At 35.9% G+C, this 18406-nt stretch overlaps 1 protein-coding gene across 1 annotated transcript in view; it reads right to left on the bottom strand.

Moving 5' to 3' along the window:
* The window catches only part of PUS7 (pseudouridine synthase 7), a 51811-nt gene that overhangs the window by 20610 nt on the left and 12795 nt on the right, over window positions 1-18406 (bottom strand). The window contains 7 exon segments of the mRNA XM_020984554.2: window positions 193-254; window positions 3255-3380; window positions 3806-3934; window positions 7440-7517; window positions 9891-10002; window positions 11674-11689; window positions 15538-15684. Of these exon segments, the coding sequence (XP_020840213.1) occupies window positions 193-254; window positions 3255-3380; window positions 3806-3934; window positions 7440-7517; window positions 9891-10002; window positions 11674-11689; window positions 15538-15684 (670 nt within the window).

Below are 18406 nucleotides of genomic sequence, written 5' to 3'. Positions count from 1 at the left end.
TGGCAATAGCAACTCTTGGAGATCATTTGCTAAGTCTCAGAACGACTTCACTCTGTGATAACATAAAGAGTATAAAATCATGGATCACTTCATTTTAACTACGAATTGTAATATTCATATAAATGGATCTATAATGAAATAAAGTTGTTTTTTAAAATAAGAAACAAAAGCTTATTTGCAAAAATGCCTTACCTCCAGGACGAGGTTTCAATATTAAATCTACAACTTCATCCCAGCAGTTTTGTAAGATGGCTCTGAAATTGAGCAGATCATTTACTTTACTAAATTTTGTATTATAATAAATTTCTTTGCATTCAGACTATGTGAGTGTCAAGGTATTTTATTTCCTTTGTTATAATACATAACAGTATGATAAAGGATAAACATGTAATGATAGATTCTAACAAAAAACGTAAAAGGATAAAATGAAGGAAGAAATGGTTCTAGTCGTTTAGCTTTTACACTTGGCTTTGCCCTAATTAGTACATCATAGATTTAAAAAGCTAAAGCACATTTATAGCATGCATTGCAATTATCTGGCATCAGTAGCTGTATGAAATGTTCTGGATAAATGGGATGAATCAGTGTTGACCCTAAGACACACCCTTTTTAAAATTTATTTTTAAGCTTTTATTTCCCGTTACATGTGAAAACAATTTTTAACATTAAAACATACTCTTAAACTTATTTCTTCTAATAAATAAATTCCTGGTGATATAACTGATTTCTTGCCATTTACTTCATTCTCATTGTCTACAGAATATGCAAAGTAACATAACTTCTTTCTGGAAAATTAGGCATTAAATTAAAGGCTGAAAACAGCTTTCTCGAAAATTTTCTTTTTCTTAAAAAAAATCACCACCTCCACTTTTCCTTATTAGTGTGCTCTGACATTTTAGCACATGTTTCAAACATTCCTTTTCAATAATCCCTGCATCCTCCTAGTCTGTTTCAATTTATTCTTTACTTGTGTTGAATAAACTTCATGAGAAAGAATGATTACCTACATGTCTTTAGGATATTGCCACTAAGAACCATTAAAGTCAGATTTTGTGTTTTCACAACCAAAATAAAAAACTGTATTCCATATCTTTAACTTCTCAAGCACCTGTGACTGGGTGTGAAGAGATTTGGGCTTAAATCCTACTTCTGTTACTAACTAGCTCTTTTCTAGAGTGGAAAAGGCTACCCTTACACCTAACAGTAACATTACTAGGCCTATAAACCTGAAGAGAGAAAAAAAAGTAAAAAGATAAATTTTGTGCTATGTGGACAAAAATATGTATAGCAGCTCTTTTTGGAGTGGCAAAGAATTAAAAACTAAGGGGAGACACATTAGTCAGAAAATGGCTGAATAAATTTTGTATACAATGTAATGAGATACTATTGTGCTTTAAGAAATTATGAAAGGGATAGCTTCAGAGAAAAAACCTTGGAAGATCTGTATGAAATGATACTGCATGAAGTAAGCAGAACCAGGAGAACAATTTATACTATAACAATAACGTTATAAAAATAAACTGTGAAAGACTTAAGAGCTCTGATTAATGCCGTGCCCTGTGATGATTACAGAGGACCCATGATAAAGCATGTTTACCCATCCTCTGACAGGAAGGTGATACACTAACCATGCAGAATGGAACATACTCTTTTGGATATGGTCAATATGGGATTTTGTTTTGCCTAACCATGCATATTTGTTATAAAGATTTTTTTTTGGCGGGGTGGGTGAGAGGATGAAAAAATAATGCTTAATAGCTTTTTTTAGTTAATTTTTTAAAATGTTAAATGGTTGTAAGATTGTCCCTTCCAGTTCTCAAATTCTGTGATTTTAAATAGCTGTCCCATGTACTGTATCATTCTCATTTTTTTTTTTACTAAAAAGAATCATGAGTCAAAGTATAAAAAGAATTCCCAATCTTGGTCTTGTTATACTCTTAGCTGTCAAAAATTATTTCAAAAATTCCTAAATAGCTATTCCCCAAATGATAAATGGTCAAAGGATATTAACAGGCAGTTTACAGAAGAAGCAACCAAAGCTATCAATAATCATATGAAAAAATGTTCTAAATCACTATTGATTAGAAAAACGCAAATTAAAACAACTCTGAGAAACCACCTCATACCTACCATAGTGTCTAACATGACAAAAAAGGAAAATGACAAATGCTGGAGGGGATGTGAAAAAACAGATGCATTGTCTATGAAGTTGTGAACTGGTCTTACCGTTCTGGAAAGAAATCTGGAACTATACCCGAAGGGCTATAAAATTGTGCATACCCTTTGACCCAGCAATACCACTACTAGGTCTGTATTCCAAAGAGCACAAAGAAAAACAGAAGGGTCCCAAAAGAACAAGAATATTTATAGCAACTCTTTTCTGTGGTGGCAAATAACTCTAAATCAGCTGGGGAATGGCTGAACATGATTGTGATAAAATACTAGTCTGCTATAAAGAATGATGAAGGATATAGTTTCAGAAACACCTGGGAAGATTTATAGTGAGCAGAACCAGAAGAATATTGTAGACAGTAACAGCAATATTGTAATGATGGACTAACTGAAGTACAATGATCAATACAATGATCAGTGATAATTCCAAAGGAGTCATGAAATATGCAATCCACCTCCAGATAGAGAATTAATGAATTCTGAGTACAGAGTGAAGCATATTTTTTCACTTTATTTTTCTTACTTTTTTTTTGCAACATGGCTAATATGGAAATATGTTTTGCATGTATAATAGGTATCATATCGCTTACCTTCTCAATGGATAGGAGAGGGACTAAAGGGAGGGAGAGATTTTGGAACTCAAAGCGTAAAAAAGGAAAGCTTTAAAAATAATTAATTTTTTTAATGTCTTCAGCACCTAAAAATAAATTCTGATTTATCTTTTATTTAAAAAATACATGTATTCCATATAACACTTTTAGGGAAGGAGAGGAGGAAAAGGAAAGATCTGTCAAAATTCTGAGATAGTTGGGAATTGTTGTTTGGTAAGAGTATGTGGGATAAGAGGCAAAAAACCCTGACAAAGGAGAACCTTATCCAAGATCAGGCTCCAAGAGATCAAACAGTTAAGTGATGTGCCCCACGTGACATGGCAAACAAGAAACAGATCCATGGAAACATTAAAAGCTTCTACCATTTCCTCTTTCTACTACCATCTTCCAAAAGGCATTAAAACAGATTTTGAAACAAGATACCTTTTAAGATAAACAATGGGAAATAAAGAATACTAATTAAACACAGACCTTCCAACCTGATATGTGGGGACAGCTGTAGTCCCAAAACGCTGCATCCCATAGTAGTTAATGAATCCAATTTCCTTGAGAGAGTTCATTGCTTGCTGTACTTGATGGTCAGTACCTGTTATATTTCTGCAAGGATTGGAATCACCCAAAGAAAGTTTATTTCATGAACACTTGCAAGATCAGTTCACCATAAAATGATTCTGATTTTGGTCACTATTCCTCTCCTTTCCTTCAATTCCTTTCTTTTTATTTTGACTCCTTCCTTATTTAATATATTATTAAAAATGTTAAATATTTCTAAATTTTGTAACAGAAACTACAATTTCTATTGGAATTCTTCGTCTGCTTTTTTAGAGGAAAGGTATAATGGCAATTTTTAAAATAGCAATAACTTTTATGGGTCATTTCCCTCCTTATTATTCCTTTTCCCCTCCTTGAATCCCTTTGTACAAGTTAACCTAAATATGAGTCTTTTTTCTCTATCATTCAACACACTGACCAGGTAAATACCGGAGCGAGGATCTCTCTTCCTCCCGACAAGAGTTTTTTACCTGAGGACAACAGTGAACTGATTTCCTTGGAGTTCTCCCAACTTCAAAGGGTTTTTCTGATAGCTGAAGTTGCCCAGCTTGAAGTTCATTAAGCACTTGTTCAAATGGGCAAGTCTTTGTGCAGTTATTCTAAAAAGAGAAAGGCAAAGAGAAAGTCTTTGTTTCATCAGGAAATACTGGGCAGATGATGGGGAACTGAGGCCTAACCAATGTGATCATAGCCACTAAGAAAAGAAAGTGCAGCACAGAAAGGCAGAGAGGTCACATTTTTATTCGGGATATAAACCTTCCTGCAACTCACACCTACAGCTTATGAGACTTAATTAAGTCATGTTGTTTATACTTAAAACTTTGGACTTCAGCTACATACTGGAGAAGAATGATGGATCATTTAGAAAACTATTTGGGGATTACTTCAAGGCACAGCCTGTCATGACTGGAGAACATGTGAAAGAAAATGATTCATTTCTTCCTTTTTATAAAGAATATGTTTTAATGACCAAACTGTAACTCCAGAGGACCAGTGATAATGCATGCTATCTACTGCTTGACAGACAGGTGGGAGACTTGAGGGGTAAATTTGATATACATTTTTGAACATGTTCAATGTACGGATTTGTTTTGCTGCACTATAGCTTGGTGGGAATTTTGGAGGAGGGGAAGACAAGAGATAGAGATGCCAAAAATAAAGAAGAAATGGAAGGTCACCGTAGCATCAAAAAAAAAAAAAATCACACAAGAGACAGTAAGAGGTTCAAAAGGGATCAAGCCAGATACCTCTGAAACAAGAATATTGAATTTATTATATTGTTGAAAATTATGCAAGCTGTGTATTAGAGAGATTTCCTCTGTTTCTGTTCTGTGCAGGTGGAAATGTTCATGTTTGTTCAGGGCTGTCAAGTTCAGAATAAAAAAAATTAAAATTGAAGTAAAACAACAACAAAGAAAATACTTCATTATTTGCCAATGTCCAATCTAACCAAGTCGGTATTTTCAAACTGGTGTTTACTCCTGATGGCTCCCGACAGCAGGTGCAGCAATGTCCCAACTGGACCCCAGGGCACAGAAGATGTTTTATTAGATGTGTTTTCTCGATTTTGCAGATGTCCAATTCTACTTCCAAGGCTCTAATATGGAGTCAGGAAAGCTCAAAAAGGCAGATGGGAAAACAGAAGTAGACTCATGAAAGCACGTAGAACCAGACTGTGAAGGGCCCTAATCTCAACATTTTACATCAAAAAATTATGAAATTTGTAAAAAGAATTTGCCAATATGTAACATGTAAAATTTAACCCTGAGTATGTTGTTGTTGTTCAGTTGTTTCAGTCATGTCTGGCTCTTCATGACTCCACTTGGGGTTTTCTTGGCAAAGATACTAGAATGCCATTTCCTTCTCCAGCTCATTTTATAGATTAGGAAACTGAGGCAAACAGGATTAAGTGACTTGCCTGGGGTGTCACACAGCTAGTAAATATCTGAATCTGGATTTGAACGCAGGTCTTCATGATCACAGGCCTAGGGCCACCTAGCTGCTCCTGGGTTCAAGAAAAGTATAGGGACCAAGATTTTAACCCTTCTCCCTAATTACAAGGACACAGGATTATGCAAATTGCTGAAAAAAACGTATATTACTAGCAGTTTGGTATTTATATGGTAAAACTTCCCTTTCTTTGCTCAAAATTTTCCCACAACTTTCTTCTGCCAATACTGATAAAAAAAAAGTTATAATTATGTAATAGGTCAAAATCTCTCTCTCATGAGTTTAAGAGACACAGATTGATCGTGAAGATTTGTATGATTTGACACAAAACAAAAAGAGCCAAATCAGAACTATTTATACAATAACAATATTGTAAAACAAACAATTCTGATAGTCTTAATAACTCTACCAATGTAATGACCAACCATGATTCCAGAAGTTCCCTGATTCCATGTTTCATAAGGAAGGAAACACAACGCCCACCTTCTGACAGACAAATGATGGATTTAGGGTGAAGATTGGGACATATTTTTTTTGGACTGGGCAATGTGGGAATTTGATTTGCTTTACCATTCAAAGTTCTTGCATTTGTTGCAAGGGTTTTGTTATGGTTAGCACCATAATATGCTAATAGTCTCTGTGGTGCATAAGAGTCCACAAAGGAAGATGGGCCTCTTTTTTGGAGATCAATCAGTGAACCAACATTTACTAAGCACTTCCCATGTGCCAAGCACTATGCTCTGTGCTGGCACATAAAGAAAAAAGCAAAAACAGTCCCTGCCCTCAAGAAGCTTACATTCTAATGAGGTGGCCAACAGGTATATACAAAACATGTACAGAGGAGGAGGTACATAAGAAAAGAAGGCAGTAGCAACTGGGAGAAGACATAAGGTCTCTTAGAGAAGGCTGCAACTGAGCTAAATCTTGAAGGAAACGAGATTCTAAGAGGCACGAGTGAGGAGGGAGGACCTTCTACACATGGAGAAATGGCAACAGAAAAGCATGGAGATGGAAATATGCGTAAGAAACAGCATGGCTGGACTGTAAATACATGGAAGGGAATCATCGTGTAAAAATACAGCAAAGATAAGAAAAGACCAGGTTGGAGTTTCATATTCCAACCAGGAGTTTATATTTGTTCCCAGAGGAATCACTGGAGTTTACTGGGGAGGGATCTTTCCCAGATCTCAGTAAGGCCAAAGTCACCCACCGCATCCCAGGCCATCACCAAGTCATCCTATCATGTTTTTGGACTTCGATGTCTCTGGAGAAGACCGTGTAGCTCTGCCTCACTTAAATCCAATTCACAAACCAGTCAAGATGTCACCCTTGTGATGTCATTGGTCCTTGTTGAGAATGAGGTGGAAGAGGCTGTTTATGGTGTGACCTATGCTGGAAGAAAATAAAGTTGGCATCTATGTGGAAGAAGGATGGATTGGAGAGGTGAGAGACTTGAGGCTGGGAGAGCAATTACTCCAATAATCCAGATGAGAGGTGATAAGGGCAATGTGGTGAAGACAAGCAAGGACAGGATGGAGGATACATGTAGAGGGGTTGACCTAGGCAAGGAGAAGGGCCATCTCTTCATCAGAGACTGGAGGGATTGAGGAAGTAACGGGGGAATGATGCCAGAGGACTTGAAATGGAAAAGGAGAAGAGGCAGCTCTCAGTGAATTGCTTCAATTTTTCTAATGAGATTATGATGAAGGTTGATTTATTTTATAATTAAGAGGAAAGGGAACCCTTTCTTTTTTTTTCTTCTTTTTTTGCTCCTTAGGGGCCAAGAACCATAATTTATGCCAACAGTGGCAGCAGCCATGCAGAACATCAGCCAATATCCCTTTCTTACTGCCAAGAAGAGAGAAAATGGGGCTGCCCCCTGGACAAAGGAAAGCCAGGAGGAAATCTAAATTCAAAGCCCAGGAAGAATTCCTTTGGAATAAGGGGGAAGAAACAGAAAACTATAAAAGGACTTTAAGAAGCCTGTATATAAAGACATATCACTCAAACAACACAAAATATGAGAGTAAATCAATGAGAGTAAAGGAAAATAACAGAACAGCAGCAGAAGTTAAATCTGAGAAAAGAATCAAGTACTCCACATTTAAATGATTATTTACCTCAAAAATATAAGCACCACTAATCTATACTTACTTAAGAACAGCAATCTCTTGAACAGTTATAGCCCTTTTGTCTTTGGTTCCCATATAGGAAAATATGTTTGGTTTAACTCTGATAAAAAAAAACAAAAAATAAGTTAAATAACCAATATTCATGCTAATGATAACGATATGAAATTACATGCATACGTTCTACAATTTGCTTAATCATTGCCCAGTCAATTGATGGACATCTACACTGTTTCTAGTTCTTTGCTACCACAAAAAATGCCACTAACGAATATAAGACCATTCTTTCTTTCTCTGACTTCTAGCAGTGGGATCTCTGGGTCAGTTTCCAAATTGCTCTCCAGACTGGTTGGATCACAAATTCCACTAACAGTGTATTTGTGTACCTCTCTCTTCACAGCTCTTCCAACAATGATTTTTCCATCTTTGCCAAGTTGTCTGGTATGAGGTGAAACCTCAGTGCTGTTTTAATCTGAAAGTCCCTCATTATTAGTGATTTGGAGCTATGTTTTATGTAACTTGTAATTGTCCAGAATTCTTCTTTTGAGAACAGAATATTCATTCATGTTAGTTCTCTGTACAGGTTAGGTATCAGACTCTTAACAGAGATAAGGTTACAAAGCTTTTCCCACCTAATCAATAGCTATCTTTTTATATTAAGTTGTACTGATTTTGTTCATGCAAAGGCTTGTCAATTTTATGTAAGTGAAATTATCTATTTTATCTTTCACGACCACCTCTATCCCTTGTTTGGTTAACAACTTTTCCTCTGGACATAGGTATGAAAGTACTTCTAATTTTGTTAGAGTTTGACCTTTTCTATTCTGTTCCTCTATCCACTATATAAAATTTGCTACAGGTTCTCCGTAAAGTGTTGATCTAAACCCAAATTGTACCAAACTGCTTTACCACACTTTCAGCAATTCTTGTCAAATAGGAAGGTCTTCCTGAAGTAACTTATGTTTCAAGGTTTATCACACAAATTATTTAGTCCAGATGTATCAGATTCTTCCACATGTGGTCTGTTCCGCTGATCTACTTTTCTATTTTTTACAATCAATACCAAATTAAATTATATTACAAAGCAATAATTATCACAACTAAGTCCACAACTATGATTCCTCCCTTGAAATTCTAGATCTTTTGTTCCTAAAATAATAAAAGATGATCAGCTGTGAATGATTTAGCTATTCTCAGCAATACAATGATCAAAGACAACTCTGAAGGACTTATGACGGAAAATGTTAGCCATCCTCAGAGAAAGAACTGATGGTGTCTGAATACAGACTGAAGCATACTTTTTTTAACTTTATTTTCTTGAAAATTTTTCTCTATGTTTTCTTTTACAACATGACTATTATGGACATGTTTTGCATGACTACACATGTATAACCTATATCAAATTGCTTGCCTTCTCAATGAGGGGGGTAGGGAGGGAAAAAGGGAGAGAATTTGGAACTCAAAATTTTAAAAACAAATGTTAAAAATTGTTTTTACATGTAAATGTGGAAAAATAAAATAATAAATAAAGGAAAAAAGCATCCCCTTAGTAATTTGATTGCTGGCAGTAAATCTGTAAATTAACTAGCAACTTCTTAATTATATTGACAAAACTCAACCATGAACAATGACTCTCCCCTCCAACTATTAGTCATTCTTTATTTCTTTAAAGAATGTTTTTGATTATGCTATAATATTGCTTCTAGGTGAGAATCAATTTTAACTTTTTCAGGAATGGAATCAGCAAAAAATTCAAGAGTTGTGTGCATAGTAAAATGAAATTTCTACAATGTGAGTCATTTAAATAGATTTTTTTTTTAGGGGCGAGGTTAATTTATGTCATAAGCTGTGTGTTAATTCTCAACTATCTATACGTGGATTATCCATTTTCTGGCAAAGTTTTTTATATCAAATATTTGGCATCTGCTATATACTATATGACCTTAGCCAAGCCATTTAACATCTCTGGGTGTCAGCTTCCTTGCCTGTAAACTAAGTCTAGACTAGATGATTTCTAAGGACTTTTCCAAATCTATGATCCTATGAACAAAAACGATTTTTCTACCAGCCTAAACAATAAGAAGGTTTACGGGATCACAAATCTAGAGCTGAAATGGCCCCTGAAGGTCATCTCGTCCAGCCCTTCCTTTTACAGATGAAAGAACTGAGATCCATGGAGGTTAAGTGACTTCCCCAAACTCACAAATGTAGTTAAAGTCAGAGGTAAGATTTGAACACAGGCCCTTTAACTCCAAAGTCAATGCTCTTTTTTTCCTACTACATTATACTGATATAGACATGAATGAATTGTTCAAAAAAAGCTATAATGTTTTCATTCCAAATCCAAATAGAAATGATTTTTCTATTATCTATTTCTTCAGACTGCCCCTACTACAGCCCCTTCATAATGTTAGTTTAATTCAAAATCAGCCATGTTTTGACAGTACATAAAAAAAAGATTTAAAAAAAAACTGACCTTAAAAATTTGGAAAGTACATTAATAGCATCCATGGTGTCCTTATTTTCCTTGTATAATACAAAGTGGCAGTAACTTCCCCTAGATTTTGGCCAAGAATGTTTTCTTGGATCTATAAAAGCAAACAAACAAAAATGAACATATTTAACCATAGCATGGAGAGGCACCATTGTTTTGAGTTTCCTTATTTTGTGATACTATGAGCGCTCAATTACTTGCTTCTGAATCCTGGAAGTAAGAAATTGATCTAAATAGTCAGCTAACCCAGGTTATTGGTTATAGTTTAAACTGACCTCCTGGGACCATCAAAGGCTTCTTCCGTAGCTTTGGACAATCACTTAACTCGCCACAAATGCTATGAAATATGAGTGCTGTGAAGAGGTCTATAAACTGATCAGAGACCTCCACCTGTAAGGTACTATAAGACGCATCATCAATTCTGGGAGAGTCACTTTATAAAAAGTGTTCCTCACATCTGAGCACTAACACCCTCAGGTCCATAGGAAGCCAAGGTTAAAGTGGAATATATAACCATAGGCTTGCCTAACATCCACTGGTCTTTGGATTTTCATGAGGACTAAAGTCCTATGCTCTATTATAACAAAAACAGAAATAATTTGAAAATGAAATAAAACTGGCTTTTTAAAAAACATTTCTAAATGTTCCTTCCCTCTCAAAAATTTAATACCAACACTAGATACGCTGTATATCAATCTGGACCTCCCAAAGAAATCTTTTTGGCATATGAGATCTATTTACTATTTCTGGAGAAAAAGAGAAGTTGGGAATGAAACATGACTAAATATACTTTTAGAAGCTGCTGCTCTAAATGCTCGAGACATTTTTTTCTTATCAGAGTGACATACATTTCATGAACTGCCAGAGCCTGGTTTTTAAAACACTCAAGCAATAAAACTGTGTAGCTACATTTAAATCCATCTTAAGATCTAGGAATAAATAATTTACAGGTTTTGGTTTGAGCTGTGCCTCAAAGCTGAAATTTCAATGGTATTGAAGTAGTATATTGCAGTATGGAAAAATCTACCAATGCATAGGCTACACCTATATATGCCAAATGCTGCGTAATATACATTGGTCTTATGTAATATTTTATTATCTATGTTCTCTGAACAAACATAACAAAGTCACATATTTCTTACATAGTTGTTAGGAATCAGGAAAAATGTAAAAGGATATAAAATAAACAATTTCTTACTGATGGTTATTCTTAAAAATATTTCATTTATTTGCATGTTAATATGGATCCGTGTTCTTCTAAAAGTCAGATGCTTGTGTTTGCTGAAGCTACCGCTAAAAATTGTCTTGCAAAAGAAATAAATGATATTCTTATAGACTTGTGGTCTTAGCTGAGGAATAAGGAGCAGAAGCATTATCAAATAAATAAAGGTCCTAAATATTACCCTAGCAGTGTAGTGAAAGGATTCATTATCTAAAAGCAACTGCATGAATGCAGTAATACCAGCATGAAATGCTGCTTTATTGAGAAGTATGTAAGAATGTTTTTCTATAGGTCTTCTACTCTTCAGTCTTAGTTCCTGGCTTGGGTTCTCCTCCAAAGCTTCCCCTTCCCAATCTCTCCTTCCACCCCAAAAAATATTCCTCTAAAAATTTGAGAGAGAAACATTATCTTAGTTTTTCCTTCTGACTTTATGTTACTGAAGAAGAAATTTCTCTGATTTTTATTAGCTTTCTAGCTAGCAAATTTGTGCATCAGAATCCTTGGCATTTCATTTTGTCTACATGGAATGCCAACAGCTCTTACCTGCAGCAGTTCTGACCTCTGTCCAAATGCACAGCAAAAAGAGCATAAGAAAGCAATGTTTAATTTATAGACGTATTAAAGTGCTTTAGAGGTGAACATGCAAAAGTTATGACTGTATGTAGATTTCAATGGCACCTAGCAGCGGTAGCGATAGCAATTCAGACAATTATGCAATGCCACAACACAGCAGAGGCAACAGTAAATGCGTGGAGGGTGAAATAAATTATAGGCATAACAAACCTCCCTGTAGACAAAATAAATTGGGCCTCAGTAGCTTACTGACACTCAAACCTCTCACAAGAAGCGTGTGTATACATAAGTGTGTATGTGTTCCTGACCACAAAGAACCCTTCCCAAGTTACCACAAGACTCCATTTAGAGTTTTCAGTGAAAAGTTTAAGATGTGAAATCAAAGTTAAAGATGTGAAATAAAAATAAGATAAAATAAATTCATAGTTCTGCTTTCTTGTATTTAATTCTGCTTTCTTGTATTTAATTATCATAGATAATTATCATGTAATTATCAATTTTTAAAGTGGCCGCTGATGAGAATTCCTGAAATTTAATTGGATGATCTCTTACCTAGAAATTCTACATTCCCACTTAGCTGTAAGGTATGAATATAGCCACAAATGGAGAACTGGTAGAAAATTCTATGTGTCAAAAGAAAATTAACCTATTGGGATTTAAGTTTTCATTTACACACCCGCATACTCTAATTAGTAAGTGCACAAAAATAACAAGAGAAGAGTTATCACTTTCTCACATAAACACACATGAATATATACGCGTATCATGGTCTAAACAAACACTATATACAGAATTTAAACTTCATAGAATTGCATAGGAAATTAATCTAATGACTTCAAGGTACTTAGAGTCAAAACACGCAATTAATATGCATTTTGCCTGGATGACATTCCAATCCCTCCTTCTAAAAGTGATATAGAGTTTCTGAATCCAATGATAATTATTATTACCACTTGTTTAATTATTTTGTATTAGTAACTAATAATAGTTAACACTTATATAGCACTTACTATGTGCCAGAGTACTGTGCTAAGCCCTTTACAATTATTATCTCATTTGCTCCTCACACAACAAGCCCGGGAGGTAGTTGCTTATCCTCATTTTACAGATGAGGAAACTGAAGCAAACAAGGATGAAGTGACTTGCCCAACATCATCACCACACTAGTATTTTGAATTCAGGTCTTCCTGACTCCAGGCCCAGCACTCTGTGTACTATGGCGCCACCTACCTGCCTCTATTCTCAATTCAAGCAAGAGGGATGGGAATGGGACTCATTAGACCTATGATTTATTTCATTGGTATATAAGGGATTCTCAAGCATGGAAAAGTCTCTCTGCCAATTTGGGATCTGCACCTCCTCATCAACTTATAGTCTTAGAGAATTGCCTTGAACACTGGAAGGTCAAATACAATCACTTAATATCAATACAATCACTTATTAAAAATTAAATAATTAAAAAACTAAATATTAAAAAATTACATATTAAATACAATCATTTAAATAAATCACAATCACAGGTGGAACTTAAACCCAGTTCTCCCTGATTTGATTTCAAACGAATAAAAATTTTTTTTCCCCAGGGTTTTGGAGAAGTTTACGTAATACCTCTTCTGAATTAAAGACACCCTTTAGGGTCCATTAGACAGTACGGCATAAAAAGGAGAATCAATGAATGACCTAAGAGTTAATCTGAGCTCAAGCCCTAGCTTGGACTTTCAAGATGTATGTATGTTAAGCCACTTAATCTCTAAATTCCAGTTTCCTCATGTGTAAAATCGGGATGATCCTCGTATTCATGTTATCAGAGAGGTATGGGGATCAAAATACTTTCTAAGCACTTAAAAAATAATACTATGGGTTATTCTTACCAATTGAAATCTGCATAATTCTTTTTATTTAAAATAAGTTTTTCTTGGAGATAATATGTACTACAGATTTACTAAGTAACACATTTATATGGACAGAGAACGCTTTAGTCCTCTTTTTAATTTTTCAGGGCTTAGAAATAGTGTGAGTCTGGGAAGATAGTAAGGGCTTACTTAGCTTTGCAAAAAAAGAAGGGAGAGAGTAAAGGGAAAATCATTTACACAGGGCCTACCGTGTGCCTGGCATTATGCCGAGCACAGTTTCAAAGACCAACTCATTAAAATGTCACTGGAAATATAGTGCTTCCCCCCACTTTGGGGTCATTTGTAAATGTAGCATGGCCACAAGTCTACTGCTAACCAGCTCTCCCCCACATTTCTGTTTCTGTTACACAGCTGGTAATAGTTTCCAGTCTTCTGTTACTAGTTTCTACTACTTTCTGATAGCACTGCTTTTCTGTTCCTAGAGAATGTAAGACAACATTCTGAATAAAAGAAAATTAGAACCTGTACCCAGGTGGCAGCAGTGGGATGAGAGATGGGATAGAGGCAAGAGATGCTGGTGAGAAATAATGATAGAAACTGTTCACTTATGTGGTGTGACCACTAATCAGGTATGGAAAAAAGTGATGATTTGTTGGAAGTACTGGTCCAGGGGAGAGGAACCACGAAAGTCCCTTCCAACTATGAAATAATTCTGTGATTCTCTGTGAAATGAAGAGATGGATTTGGAGTTAAAAGACCATGATTCAAATCCGCCCGCTGATACTTATTACCTATATGACCATTCATGGTCAAGCCACCTAAACTTCTTGGCCCTCAATTTCCTCATCTGTAAAGAAAGAGACTGGACCAGATGACTTCTGAGGTCCCTACCAGCTTTAGATTGAAAGATACTATGAAATGAAGCCTAAAAAACAAAGTGGTGGGTTGTGTAAGAACTTCTAGAATTGCATGAAAGGCAGAAGAGATGGAATGGAGAAGAAATATAAAGCGAATGGAGAGAAAATTCATTTGACTTAAGCAAAGGAAATGGGTAAAAAGATGCAATGACAATACAATGGAACTCACAATTCCAATCACTTTTAGTTACATGTAGTACAAGCAAAGACTAGCTACACTGCCCTAAGGAAATGGTCATTTCCAAGAAACAACCATAAAAATAACAAAGGTTTTTTGAGGTTTTTTTTCTTAATGCTTTACCAGTTAGACTAAGACACCTTTTATTGTTACCTTTTTCTAATCTTATTACTGGAGAAGGGTGTTGTTGACCAAAAATACAATGAATTAACCTCAATGTTGGATGTATTTCTTAACAAGAACATCTAAAATGTCTCATTTTGATCCAGAAATTTCTCAAAATACTATTTAAACAATTTGCTTATGGATAGGAGAAAAATCAACATTTGCTTTTTTTTGACCAGATACACATTTCATTCATACATTATTTCATTATCTCCTTTTAACAAACATTACCTTGAGATAAGTAAGACATAGCTCATCAATTTCACTTAATACAGAGAAATACCTCTACCACATTTTTTTTGCAACTTAAGAAAAGATTCAAAATATACAACAATAAATTTCCATTTCAAAAAAGGCTATGTAATAAATACTACACATTGTGTTCAGAGCTGTCCATCTTTTCTTTGCTTCCTTGTAAGTTTTCTTTTGTTCTTTCTTGTGCACTTCTTACTTTGTTCTTTTTTTCCACCTTCCTCCCCAAGAAGGCTACAATTAAGCATGGAGATACATGTGTGTGTGAGAGAGAATCCATAAAGTGCCCTAGCCTTCCAAAGGACAATATTCATCTTCTCTGAAGGACTGACAGCCTGAATATCATTCACTAAACAAAAATTAAACAGTCATACAGATGAATAAAAAATGGACAAGTAGCAATCCCCCATTCCCTGGAAAACTTAAGTGTCAAGGTTACACACATACATACATACACACAATCACACACTCACTTACTTGCCTTTTTCCCAGCTGCATGGTAAGCCACGATATATTTTTTCCCATCTCTTTCCTCTGTTTTTGTCTCTAATCCAGGAAATAAAGATTTCACTGCTTGATGGATAATAGTTCTTTTCTCTTTGGTGTCTTCAAAAACCTACAACAAAAATATCAATCTAAAAGAATTTCTTTTTTTTTATAGTTGAATATTTTTGTTTAAATCTATACTCTTGTTTTGGATTTTAATGAACTAAAGAAATTATAGATGACTTGCCGTGAACACATACATACTACAGTTACTAAGTGCAAAGGTAAAGTGGTAAAGTAGGCATCACCAAGGGGTAGCTAGGTGGCACAGTGGATAGAATACCCACCCTGGAGTCAAGAGGTCCTGAGTTCAAATATGACCTCAGACACTTGAAGCCACTTAACCATTGACTGCCTTGCCCCCCTGCCCCCAAAAAAAGGCATCATCAAAAATATTCACGTTCTTTGAACGTGATTCCAATTACCTTTTTCAACAGCAAATTCAGGCCAGAAATGGGAAATACACATTTCGTATTATAAGTGATAAAATGACAAAATAAGAATTTATTAAACACCTATTATAACACAGTAGACATTGCATAAATGCTAGCTATTATCATCATCATATTTTAATGAACTTTCTACCCAAATTGGAAGTGTTTAAAATACTGATAATACAACATAACATTTGTAATAAAATAATAACATAATTAAAATAATAGCTAACACTTAGTGCCTACTACGTGCCAAGCACTGTGCTAAGTGGTTTACAAATACACACCAACCCTAAGAGACAGGTGATACTATCACCTCCACTTTCCACGTAAGGAAACTAAGTCAGACAGGTTAAGTGACTTGCCCACAGTCTCACAGCTAGTAACTGTGAAGCTGGATTTGAACTCAGGCACTAGAGATTCAAAAACCAAAAAAAAAAAAAAGAGTCCCTGTCATCTAGAAGTTTACATTCTTCAGGAAGAAACAACATGTATGTACTCAAGGAAATACACACTATACAATACATACAATTTTTGGAGGGGGGAGACAACAGTCACTAAGGGTTTGGGGAAAGGCCTCATATGGGAATTGGCAGGGAGCTTAGATTTGAAAGAAGAGAGGGATTTTAAGAGGCAGAGATGAGAAAATACATTTCAGGCATGAGGGATAGAGATGGGAGATGGAACATTATGTAAGGAAGAACAAGACGGTCAGTTTGGCTGGCAGGCCAAATGAAGTGTAATAAGGTATCAGCCTGGAAAAGGATGAAAGAGCCGGTCAAGAAACCAGTCTTAATTAAGTGCCTAGCAAGTGTTAGGCAACGTGCTAAGCACTGGGGCAAGACTGGAAAGGAACACTGAATGCCAAGCAGAATTAATATTTTTCTTAGAAGTGAGAGTCACTGGTGCTTTGTAAGTAGGGAAAGAGCATGATAAGACACGTGTGCTTCATGAATGTCATTTTGGCAGCTGTTGGGAGTGGGGAAATAGTGGAGGCAGGTAGGCCAATTAGGTTATCAAAATAGTTCAAGGAAGAGCTGATGAAATGTCTTTGTTCTATACTTTTTTTCTTGTTTGAACGGTATGACAAATCTCTTTCAAATAACTAAGGGTTTTATTGAAAAGGGTTTGTAGTATTCCAGCGTTTGCTCTCAGGGCTTCTTCAACTTTTTCTACTCCTGACCCCTTTGCACCTCTCACATCAGCATTTCACCTGGGCAGTTCACTGGTGCTGCATGGCCTGAGCATGTGCAGGGCAAAGTGCGAATGCTTTGTGTTCAGAACCAAGGCTGAAGTGAAGTTGCCTGATGCAACACACAGGAAAGTGCTGCCAGAAACACCTCGGATTCGTTACACATTTGATTTTTAAATAATTTTTGGTCGTGGAGCGTTCAGAAATCTTTCGCTGTTGCCAATTTTTTCACAACCCCATGCGGGGTTACAACCCACAGTTGAAGAAGCGCTGAAATCTAAATTAATATAACATTAGCTGAAAATAGCATTCAGAAGATTTAATAATAATGATGATGATGAAGATAGCTAGCATTTACACACTGTGTACTATGTTATCAGGCACTGTGCTAAGGGCTTCAAAAATACCATCACACAGGACTGAAACAATTCAACAACAAAAGTCTTGACTCCAAGCCAGGTGCCTTATTCACCTCTCCACCTGGCTGCCTCCTGTAAGAGTAGGAAGCAGCAGAGCCAGAATTTGAACTCAGTTCTCCTTCCACTGCACCATGATTTTAAACATCATTCCAGATTCCTCTCACAGTCCATGGCATGCTTAGGTGGCAGGGATGAAAAAATGCTAATTTCATGACTGTCACCTACAAGAACAGATCACTATAGTAACATGGGCAGACTTGTTTTATTTCTTCCCATTTGGGCTCTAAATGCTCTTGGGGTGATTTGGCTCAGCTGGGTCTCATGCCAAGCTCTCTGCAGGCTTGTTTTCTCTTCCATTTGTTTTCATTGTTTTTGAAACAATACTGCTCACAATCTCCCATCTTTCTCTGCTATAATATTTTGCACATGTGCGCGTACCCTAAACTGCTACCAGCAGCTGATGTGTTTCTCTGTTTAGCAGAGATCATATTTGCTGGCTGAAGCTGTCTTAGATTTCTCCATGGTAACTAATTTCTATTGGTGAAAAGGGATGGAGACAGGGACCAGTGATTTTATCGGTATAGGGAACTCCCAAGTGAGGCAACTATCTCCACCAATGCAGGTCAGTACCTTCACTGTAAATTATAGACTTAGAAAATCATCCCAGGGCACTGAGAGGTTAAGTAATTTGTCCTGGGTCACAAAGCCAGCATGTGTCAGAGGTGACACCTGAACTCAGGTCTTCCT

Source organism: Phascolarctos cinereus, unplaced genomic scaffold (assembly GCF_003287225.1).
Source record: "Phascolarctos cinereus isolate Bilbo 61053 unplaced genomic scaffold, phaCin_HiC Scaffold_1;HRSCAF=81, whole genome shotgun sequence".
Lineage (NCBI taxonomy): Eukaryota > Metazoa > Chordata > Mammalia > Diprotodontia > Phascolarctidae > Phascolarctos > Phascolarctos cinereus.
Note: the sequence above shows the minus strand (reverse complement) of the source record. Positions and strands in the feature narration are given on the sequence as shown.